Below are 12,055 nucleotides of genomic sequence, written 5' to 3'. Positions count from 1 at the left end.
TTCTTTCTAGAAAGAAATAAACATCCATCTAAAGTTATCTGAGGTGTACTGGTAAAATGAATGTCCACAAGCAATTTAATTTTAATGATGTAAGTTAACTTGTCACAATGGTACTGTGATGGTACTCATTTTGTGTACAATCATCTGTTTTCAGAATATTAATTCTCTGCTCTGGATTAATGATTTTTAGTAGTAATCTTTTTTAGTAGTTCCAAAGACAGAAACTTTTTAGTGTTACTCAATATTTCAAAACCTGCTGGTTTTTAGTATCTAAACTTTAAATAATATATATTAGAAATATGAAATTTTTTAATTTTGCTTTCCTATTCTCATTATTTGCAAAAAACCAAAAAGAGCTCACTAGTCTAAACACCTGGTACAGACTTACTAGCCTACAAATGAACCATTAGCAAGTTGGGAATGAAAGACAATACTCTTCTAATACATCTTGTCAAACTAACTTTTTGTCCTTAATTTTCAATTTATTTTGACATGTTCAATGTACTGTCTGTTTGCTGTATGTATATTCTGGGCTGCTCGTTCAGAATGAAATATGACTTCTGAGATACAGTTCAGCCTTAACTGTGATCGTAATGAGTGGGGGACTACTTTACACAAAGCAGGGCTAGCATTTTTTCTTACAAGTCTTGTTCTGATTGTGAGCAGCAACATTAAGAATACAATGTACTTGTAAATGTACCTCTGTATTACTTAAATTAATGTATTAAGTGAAAATTAATGTTAAATCTGAAGAAGCTTTTTCTTGATTTTTTTAAAATAATATTTATAAGACTTTTGCAATATTCAATATTCTGATAAAATATAAAATAATGATTCTGATAATAATGTAAAACAACAGTTAAAATTCATGACTGTATAAAAGTTTATTTAGATTGTTTCTGTGGCATTTTTTATGGACAAGATCTAATGATCTATAATCAAGGTCAGAGATCTTCTATTATGTTCATATTAGTGAAATGAACTTTAAGATACAACATATTTCTGAAATGTTCTGTATATGTCTACATTCTCTATTAATTTATATTCACTTCAAACTACACCAACTGACACATACTTTAAAACAAATCTAAACCCCTTAAGTACTACACTGATTAGTAAACAACAGAAAGATATCACAGTTGTACTTACGATAGCTGTGGGAGCAGCTGCTACTACACAATACAAGATGAGAGGAGGAACAAAACTCTCTTCTTCCACTCCAGGATAGGGCTTCATCAGGTCAGCATCATTGCAGAAAAAACCCTGCATATGCACCCCGAATGTGTCAGTGCACTCGAAGTAATAGGCCAGCAGCACAGTCCCAGCCATGATGACGAGCTGAAAGTACAGCATATTTGCACAGTTGCATTAGTCTCAATCACCAAGTGAACAGATGATCTTAAAGCTCTTGTAGCCCCCAATTATTATGTGCCTAAATCTCTCTGAATACTGCTGTTTTTTTTATTTTTTTACAAGACTCTCCCTCCCCATCTCCCTCTCTTTTGCTCTCTGTCACTGTTACAAGCTCCAAGCTCCCTCTCTACCTTGTAGCATCTGTTACATAAACCTTGTGGCAGAATGTGTTCATAAACAACAGAAATCGTAGAGAGACCACAAGCATGACTTGTAGAGGAATGATGCTTTCACCAACAACTTAATCAGAGGACACGTGAGTGTCTCTAACAATAGACAGATCAATTCCCGGCTGCAGCCGTGAACAGTGCATGACTCTGTTAGCTGGGACTCCATCAACAGATGGGCTGACAGACTCTTCTGGGACAAAACACTGAGAAGAATAATAGTATTTGCCTTGACATTTTGTATTCCACATGAGCTGTGTCATTCCAAATCAAGAAATACATCTAAAGTGAGAAATAAAAAAAAATGAACACATCCCATCCGTGAAATTAAGTGACTGTGATTTCCCATTAGCGGAACAGGAAAAGGATAAACACATGCTTGATATACTCTAGTTACTGTATGTCATTTACAAGGCATAAAGCTTCAGTTTTGATTATTTTAAAATAAAAAAAGAGATTAAATCACACAATAAATTTATAGACCAATGAAACATTAAAAAGTCACACAAAAAAAGCACGGGCAGAGGAGACATACAAACGAGTCATAGTGAGGAAACATCCATCTGTCTTTTTAGTACTCCATTATTATCTGGCTAATTTATCGTTTTTTTTTAGTAAGTTTGCAAATGCGTGTCATAAACAATTATGGAGATGCATCTCAATCCCATATTTAATAGTATGGAAACACTGAATGTAGCCAATTAAGTGTAGAATATTAAAGATAATTCTTAATTTAGATTTGCTTTTGTTAATATCTTTAATTTACAATAATTGTATAACTTTTAACTGAATAGACAATAAACCTTTGTTTCCTTGAGGTATCTCATCTACTTATTATAACGTTATTGTGACCTGCCCTAAGCACAGTGCTGTATGCATATCCTATAAACATCTATTAGATATTTCATTCTTACTTCAGCCAACGAAGTGTGATCAAGTTATGATGAGTTGGATTTCTTTCCTCTTTTCAGTCCTGTTATCAAGACACTCACAACTGTTCATAAAGCTCATGAACAGTTTGTAATAGTTGAGTAAGGAAGTAATAGTTTGCAAGGAGGAATTGAAGTCTAGAACATAAAGATGCTAAAGTGAACTCAACCATCACACTATTAAGAAATACCTTAATTCTGACATCAAAGAAGATGTTAAAAAGTAAGATAATGTTAAGTAATTTCTGCAGTCAATCTGCTATCAAGTGCAAAACCATTTATCTACAACATATTAACCTATATTCTTCATCTCAAATGTATCTAATTGGAGATACTGTATATTGTAATAAATCAGGAAAATCCATTTACAGTAAACATAAGTATTCTTAAGTCTGCACTACAAAATATGTAGTGTAATTGTTGAATATTGTGTAACTTTCATCTATGTAATTGCTTCTGGGGACATAAACTGTTTTTACTTTGTCAGAAATGCTCTCAGATGACTATTCTTTTCCTGTGCCTAATACTTTACTTTTTCTTTTGAAAGTAATGATCTCCCTTGCTTTTTAATACAGGAGTTTGAAAACTAGAAAGGTGCTTTACTTTCTGATTCTGACAGCTTTCAAGCCACCCATGGTTCCTAATATTACTTGGTGGTATTCAAATAAGTATGATTCCAGGGAAATTCTAAAGCTTTCATTGTTAACAATGATCCACAGGAGAATCAATTTATGAGCCATCATTACTCCCCGGTGTGAACAGAAACAATTAAAAGGCTAGAGGCATAAAAGACGACCCCATTTATTCATTTTAGTGCATGAACCTGATACATAAGGAAATATCAGAAGACTACAATTAAATGGCTTATTATTGAAAATATTGCTTTGAGCATATATTTCCTCTTTTCCCTCTACCAGATATTCAATATTAAAACAGAGTAATGAAAGAATGACTTACAAAGATGGAGCTATTTATTGTCCACAAGTAATTGATAAAATACCTGGTTCTTTATTTCTACACATTGTACATACTGTATATAGAAATATAAAATACAGCATTGGACAACAATCAACATAACCAGAGAGAGAGATGGAACAGCACCTACTATACAGTACATGATAATATAATTAAGAAATAAAACTTTATATTTAAAAAAGCTTAATTAAATACAATTGTGTTTAGTGTGTACAGATGAACATTATATATGAATCATTTTCCTACCCAGTTACCTGGTTGAAAACAAAAACGTCTTGTTTCTCTCTAACTTATTTATTAATGTATGATGTTCTATACGGATTCCTATACTGATATTATCCGACATTGAATAATTTATAAATATATACATTCTTCTTACAGAAGAATGTTCTTCAAGGTAACTTTCAGCACAGATCTGTAGATTTGATTAACCTTAATATATAACATTGTCTTAGAAGCAATTCATTCTCATGCTAGAAGTTTAAACTTTCTGCTTTTCAAGTAAGTATACGCAAACTTCTATTTACCACTGTGGGCTTCCCTAAGCAAAAATGTAATGTCCTTTAGTAGCCTTGTTTATGATGGAAAGCATTACATTAAAAATAATAAACTTTATTTTACATTGCAACTTTAAATATGGCTTTAAAGCTCAAAGCACTTTACAGAATGACAACAACAATAAATAAAAAGAGTACAGAAGATGCATTAGACCTGGTCAGGATTCTGGCTGTCGAATTTTGGACATACTGCAGTTTGTTCCATGTAGATTTAGAGACTCCAGCAAGTACAGCCTTAAAGTAGTCAATTCGGGAGAACACAAATGTGTTGATCAGCTTTTAAGCCATAGTTAGTGATAACATAGAGCGTAGTCTAGCAATATTTCTGAGGTGAAAAAAGATGTTTTGACAATATGCTGCACATGTGGGTTGAATGTTAAGCCAGAATCAATTATCACCCCAGGTTTTTTCAATTTAGACTGAAGCTCAAGTACAGAACCATCTACAGATAGGGTTACAGGACTGGCTTTACAAAGTCGATGGGGTGCCAATAAGCATGACTTCAGTCTTGTCACAGGTAAGATGAAGGAAATTTTGAGTCATCCAAGTTTTTATGTCAGAGATGCAATTAGAATAGAGACAGCCACATCAGTGTCAGGTTTGGTATGGATGTATATTTGAGTATCATAAGCATAGAAATGATAGCTGAGGCCATGTGATTTTAAAAGTGGAAACATGTAAATGCTGAAAAGCAAGGGGCCCCAGCATTGAGCCCTGACAAACACCAGACTTAACAAGACCAATTTCAGACCTATACCCATCTAGAGAGACAAAGTGACGGCGATCAGCAAGGTAAGACTTGAACCATTTGAGAGCAGTGTCAGAAACTCCAAACACAGTCTCAAGACGAGAAAGTAAGATGTTATGATCAACAGTGTCAAAAGCACAATTGTTTAGATTGTCCAGAGCAATAATAGGCTTTTTTTACTTCATGTTAGGGGTAATGGCAGCAGTTCTGAGGACTGTTGGTACAACGCCAGTGCTCAAGGATTCATTTATAATGTAGAAGACAATGGGACAGAGAGAAGAGAAACAAGACCGAAATAAAGTAGTGGGAATGGGATCTAAAATATATGTGGTGGGTTTCATGTGTGTAACTAGTTTATTGAAGGATGCCGAGTCAAGAAGAAAGAAGATGGAGAATAGGGAACCAGAAAAGTTGGATAAGGAGGGAGGAGGTAGGGAAATTATATACGTAGTAGAGAGAATGCTATGCCGGATGTTGTCGATCTTGGAGCTAAAGAAATCTAAGAATGTGTTGCAAAGTTGTAATGAGGCAGGTAATGTGGTGGGGCAGTTTGGCTTTAGCAAACTGTTGATGGTGGAGAAAAGATATCTAGGGTTGGTATGGTGATTTTCAATTATGTGAGAGAAGTAGGTGGATCTAGCAGACTCTATTGTAACCTTAAATTCAGACAAGCAATCTCTCCAAGCCAGATAATGTACATTTAGGCCAGAAATGATCGCCTTCCAACCATCTTGTTATTCAACTGTATTTTGAAGTCCTTTTTTTTCTTCATTTCTCAACTCCTAGTAAAAAAAAAAACGTTCTTTTACTAAACTGCAGCTTCTTGGAGAACAAATGCAAAAAAAGAACATGTGACTGAAGTCTAATTGCAAGTGGTAACAAACAAATCTAAATTATTTGGAAATCATCTCAAAGTTAGAAAAAACACCTTACAGTATATGAAATAAGAAGTCCAAGTTTTAAGCTATTTTCTTAGTAAGACTGGGAAACATACCAAATGTCAATAGGCAGATTCCAGATATCCACCAACTCCAAGTGAGATGTACATAAGTTATTTCTTGTTTATACCTTTGGAAGGTCAGGTTTCAACCTCTTCTATATTTCAGTTCTTGATGGGTTAGATGTATGCACTGATCTCATTAATGTAGTAATGCATTAAGACTTCAATTATTATATACAGGAAATACAATAAATTGATTTAATAATAATTTTCCCATTTATAAAAAAAAGTGAGATACCTAAAGCTCAGTGACAGCTTTATGTTTCAAGTGAGATTGCCAGTATTAGCAATAGTAGCATCAATAAGGTTACCTGTACTTGCTATCATACAGTAGATACATTATAGTACACATGGTAAAAGTATTTACACAACATGGGATCTAAAAACAAATGAAAAATGAAGTCTTGACTGTTTTTTGGGGGGCTAGGGGTGGAAATAAACTCTTCTAAAAGTAGCCTTGAGCGTCAATTCAATTGAAAGCTAAAAGTTGAAAAGACTTATTGTATTAGTTTTTGAAAACAGTCTTGGTACATCTAGAGGCTATTGTAAATATAGGCTGAGATGTCAGACATTAAGTGCACTACAGTCATCTTAACAAATTCATAACATAAACCCTGAGAGATAATGCAACTAATGAATGGAAGAGCATTAAGAAGTTCTTCTGATCATTCTACTGTAAAAAATTGCTACATAAAAACTGAAAAGTAAAAGACATTAGAATGTCCCCAAGGTAAGGCTAAAGTGACCCAAGAGGCCATGATAAAAATTACTACCGTCAGATACACTTCTGGAATGACGAGCAAAATAGCCACAACTTGATTATATAGGAAAGTTCTTAACAAACGTTCGGGAGGGATATCCATAGACAAGCCAATCTCACCCAGCTGTTTTAAATCACAATCATTACTACCTTTTGCTATATATAACTTTTTCCCACACCTTGAGTTTTTCTCACATTCATTTTATATGTGCACCATGCTCCAAACAACAAACAGGAAAGCAAACACAAGACAGATGAAAAGAGAAAAATATTCAGCTTAATTCACATTGTCAAATTTGTCACATTCATTTTAAACGTGGACCATGCTCCAAACAACAGGAAAGCAAAAATGAAAATGAAAGAGAAAAACATGTTAATTTTCCCTGGGTCTCACAAACCTCTTTTAAAGAAATGCACCAAAGAGAAATGTTTTTCTTCATATTTTTTAGACGTTCATAACAAGCAAACTGCTGTCACTCTGCCCATAGCAAGATACCATTTTACAGAAGGACCCCTGGGCCGCCGCTACTACCAGCAAAAGGACCAACCATTCAACTTTGTTCCCATGTTTTTGTTCTCAGTCTATATCTGTTTTTTTTATTTGCCTTCTTGTTTCTTCTGCATTTCCTGCCACCTCTTGTTTTCCTCATTATCCTGTCCCAAACACTTAGTCCTCAGAATTTCAAGCCACAAATCTGCTTCCTCTCTTCATGATAATTTAATCGCAACTCATTCTTCTGCTTCTATTCCCCAGTGTTAAACTAGGCCCCAGGTTCCCCCCTTGTGCCTCTTCTTCTCCTGCCACCAGCTCCTCAGCCCCTGATCTGTTCTACGTCTGACTGAGTCAGCAGGTTTCTTACAGGTTTTAATGTCTGCCTTCTTCTTTCACGTAATGTCCATATTTTCATGCTCTGCCTGTACATTTCTTCTGTCTCTGGTTCTACATTGGGGGTTTTGGGATTTACGCGTTTCATTTGAGCGACTCCGCCTTCCTCCGTCTTGGCCGCTGGTGTCCATGGAGCTATCTCCTTGGTCCTGGGTCTGTCCGGCATCCTACCTCCAGCTCTGTCAGCGGGCATCCTATAGCTTTTATAGCTTTCTTCTCTTTTATCATAAGGTACACATTTCCAGATTGTGCCAGTAAGTTCCTTACGTCTCTGTTTCTGCACTGGTGATTTTGGGCTTCACTTTTTTCTTGGGAGGGAGGGGACGGTCAATGCTCTTCTTATGCAAAGGAGGATACCTCATAACCAAGCCAGTTAAGCCATAACTAAAATACCCAGTAAACATTCACAAAGCATCTGATGCTTGGATGCTGTTATTTCTCATGAAATGGAAGTTCTTAACTGAAGTTAGGGAACGGTAACGACAGACAAAGCCAATCTCGCCCAGCTGTTGTAAATCACTATCTACACCGACTTTTGCTATATTTATATCTCTTGCACACACCTCTTCTCGCATTTTTGTCACATACTGTATATCCCACCACAGCTCCATCACATTTCCAGCTACCCCTTGGTTAACTCCCCTTTCAATAGGGTTTCAACCTCCTTATCCTATACTGTAGGTAGGGGGATACCCTGTGGGTAATACTTAATAACCATCCACATGATAAGATGACGTTTTGGTTGCTGCTGTTGCTGTGACTTTGATGACAAAAAAAGGTACTATGAAGAGATCATGTTTATAAATAGTATAAACTACAGTGTACATATCACATTTTTTCTACTTTTAACTATTGACATGTTATGATGGTTAAGAACCCCTAAAATAGCCCTGACTTGAAAATGGAACATTCTCATACCATGGAAGTCTATACCATGGAAACTTTAAAGGAATAGTTGGAGATCCTTGGATCAATTATTAACACATTTTCAAACAGGCTACATATACTGTAAATCCATGGATGGATAACATCACCTTATTTGTGAACTTTATTATGTTCTATGTAAGATTTTCGTATAAAAAAATATAGCATTCCCAGAGTGTTTTGCACATTAAAAACACCAAATAAATGCAAGGAAACCAACTTACATAAATGTGTGCAAACGTGTTTTACACTTCACCATTTAATTTTCAAAATTTTGACTTTTTCTGTGTCACACATAAATATAGTACAGATTCAGGCATTTAGAACGTACAAGGTGTCGGTCGGTGTACCATCCAATGTATATGATGATCCGAACAATCTGATGTAGGACTGTTAGGTGGAGCAGTGAATCCTTAAAGTACCACAGCTACGTGTAGTTGTCAGAAAAATTAGTATAGGATTGAATGCTTATTAACCCATTATTTCTGTGCTCTAACCATACTGTATGCATACTAGTGACAACTTCACTTCAAATACAATGATTACATTGTTGAGACAAGATGTTGTTACCACAACTCCAAATGAAATATATCACAATAATGTAAAACACTAAAATAATCATTTTTAATTGCATACAGTAAACAGAGTATATAGATTTAATAGTATTTCTGTATAAACTGTCATTAGAAAACAGATTTTTTAATTGTTTTTATTGTGCTCTGTAAATTGCATTGTAGCTAATACAAGTCTGCACTATGTTAAGATCAATATATTTAAATTGTTAATACTGCAATTTGCTGTTATTTTGTTGAGGTACAGTATGTACCACTCAAAGAATTTTAGCATTTTTGATTATTGCTTGCAAAACAGTGGTGTAATATGATGAAGGCAGTCTGTAGAAAATGATGTTAATATTATAGTTGATGAATAGAATGGATATCTCTGGGTATTACTTCATGGGATTCTTTAATGTTAGTGGCATGTCAGAAAATGCAGAATTTTTTGTATATTTTGGTTATTTTTATTTTCAGCTACCAAAACTTCAATCAGTTACATGATTCTGGTTCACTTAAACAAGTAGGTTTCCAATATATGAATGTACTGTACTTGGTACATGGTGGACTAAAGCAAGAGCTTTCAAAAATATAAAAATATAAGAAAGCCATCTAACCCTTTTGGTAGTCATTATTTCTTTGATCTCACCCTGCTCTTTCTTGAAAGAAGCTAGGTTATCAGCTCCAATAACAAACTGGGTGGCTTGTTCCATACTCCCACAAACCTTTGTTTTGAGAACAGCCTCTTGTTTTCATAACTTCCACATGCTGTAGTTTCCCCTTTTTGTCCTCTGGTTAGTATTTCACTGTTCATTCTGCATAAGTCTTCTGGGCTCACCTATCAATACGTTTGAGGACTTTGAGTACTAGTAATCAGTTCCCATTATAATCATCTACTGTATGTTCTAGACTACAAGGTTTTAGTTCCTTAAACAAGACACTTCCTTAAGTCACAGAATGTATTGGTTGCTCTTCTCTGGACTGATTCCAGAACATTATCTTTAAAAAAAATAGGAACCAAAATTGCACAAATGATACTATTATCCATAGAATACAACACTAAATTCCCATTAATATACATGTAAATTCCCTGACTTCTTTCAAGTGCATAAATGTGCATGATGTTTATCACCATAAACTTAAAAGTACTGTATATGTTTCAACAGGTAGAATTTACCAACACTTGTTTTTATATGTAGGCTCTTAATGTTTAAATGAATTATGAAGCAGATATGTGGTTATATAAAATTTGCATGAAATCAACAGTACACAAGAGCAATGTGAATTAAATATGACAGTCTGGAGCACCTATTAGGAAATACTAACACTTGTATTATATATAGAATATAACCAACTATTTCTTGGAAGCTTTTTGATGGTATTCACTAAAGTGTGGCCTGGAAATATTATGAATGCACACAAAACCTGTTTTAGTGTGAACAAAACGTAGTTGGGACAACTTTCCTTATTCTATTCTACTTTCCTTATGTCATTTTACTGAACATTTCGGAACACAGTCACGAGGAATCTCAGCATTATGAACAGAGTTGGAGTATCTATTAATGCTGAGCTATGTTCAGTAGTAGTAATAATGTATAGTCTTAATAGACAGTGAATGTAAAGTATAAGTGTCTGCTGAAACACTTTCAAATTTCAGTGAACTGTAATGGGTTTTGTTGATCTCAAAACATCCACTGGCTATTTCCAGTTATTGTACAATGGAACCCGGAAAATGCCTTTCCTTTGCTATTATAAAAACAAAGTGCTTGATACATAAATTCACAATGATCTTATGTTATTAATTGGTTAATCTGGCTAATAATAAATCGAAATAAATGAATAAATACTACAGTAAGTGTTTTTTAATGAATTAAGAAAATGTCACGTTCCTGATATCCAAGACAATTTCAAAGCATTTACAGTAAGGATACTTTTTATGTTATTCTGATGACTGTGGGGGAAAAAAATAGAAGCACTTTCCAAGAATTATTTTTAGCAGCAATGACCTGTTTTAAACAAAAGAGCTGACAACTAATAATCTGAGGTTACAATAATTAATTAAATAATCTTCAAAGTAGTCAGAACAACTTAGTTTTCTTTTTTGAATAGTGACAGAGAAAAAGCTAAAATATCAAAGGCTTTTTGCTAATAAAAAGTCTTTTTAGTGTAATTACCGCTGAAGCAGAAATTTTTTTGACCTCTTTGAAAAAAACTTCAGAGCTGGTTTTTAATATGAAAGTTTAGCTTTTCTGAGGAAAATATTAAAGTGATGCTGCCACAGCTCTAATAAGGTACAGAGAAGATGGCTTTGTTTTTTTAAAGAGAAAATGTTCTGTATATTCCTAAACTTTAATAAGCATTGCACATAGTTCAATTATTTGACAGAATTTCTTCCTTAGTACATGTTTTAAACATCATTTAAAAACCACAAACCTATTAAGAGATGCAGCCATATAGAATATCTTGAATGCATGTCAAAGCGCACCTCAGAGGAAAGCATACTGTGGTATACTACAGGCTGGTCAGCCATGCCACTTTCAGGCCTTCGCTGCTCAAAACAGATTGCTAGGTGCAACTTGTGCTGCGTTACTGAAATGGTCATTTACTCTAATAAGCATATTTCTTGAACACATAACATATTATATGTAATGATAACATATAAAAGACATAATATAGCTACCACTTTAAAATGTAACGTACAATAGCTGTTATACTTGCCCCACTATTCCACAGAGGGGTGTGACTATGCCCACCCTCGCTTTTCTGTCTGTGTTCATGTGGGTTTTCACCGGGTGGTCTGGTGTCCTCCCACAGTCCAAAAACATAGTGGTTGGTTAATTAGCATGTGGGAAAATTGGCCTTCGTGTGACAATGAGCGTGTCTGTGCTTGTGTCTGTGTGTGCTCTGGGATGGACTAATGACCCATCCCGGGTGTATCCAGCCTTGCACCTGTTCCTGGCAGGGATAGGCTCAGGATCCCCCGTGACTCTTAACTGGATGAAACGGTTCAAAAATGGAAGAATGAATTGAGAGGTTTTTTTCAAAATTAATTTGGCTCACAAAACAAAGAATATCTCAGACAGTTTACTACATGCAACAGTATATAATAATTCAGGATTGTTTAAAATTTACAAGTTTAAGA

The 12,055-nt window shown here is 34.7% G+C and overlaps 1 protein-coding gene across 1 annotated transcript in view; it reads right to left on the bottom strand.

Annotated features, from left to right (window-relative positions):
• The window catches only part of plppr1 (phospholipid phosphatase related 1), a 73,162-nt gene that overhangs the window by 21,219 nt on the left and 39,888 nt on the right, over positions 1-12,055 (bottom strand). Inside the window, exon 3 of the mRNA XM_088910418.1 lies at positions 1,150-1,338. Within this exon, the coding sequence (XP_088766544.1) occupies positions 1,150-1,338 (189 nt within the window). The remainder of the gene's footprint in view (positions 1-1,149; positions 1,339-12,055) is intronic.

Source organism: Atractosteus spatula, chromosome 3 (genome assembly GCF_055471065.1).
Source record: "Atractosteus spatula isolate fAtrSpa1 chromosome 3, fAtrSpa1.hap1, whole genome shotgun sequence".
Taxonomy (NCBI): Eukaryota; Metazoa; Chordata; class Actinopteri; order Semionotiformes; family Lepisosteidae; genus Atractosteus; species Atractosteus spatula.
The sequence above is the reverse complement of the archived record's forward strand: the minus strand, read 5'-3'. Positions and strand labels throughout refer to the sequence as shown.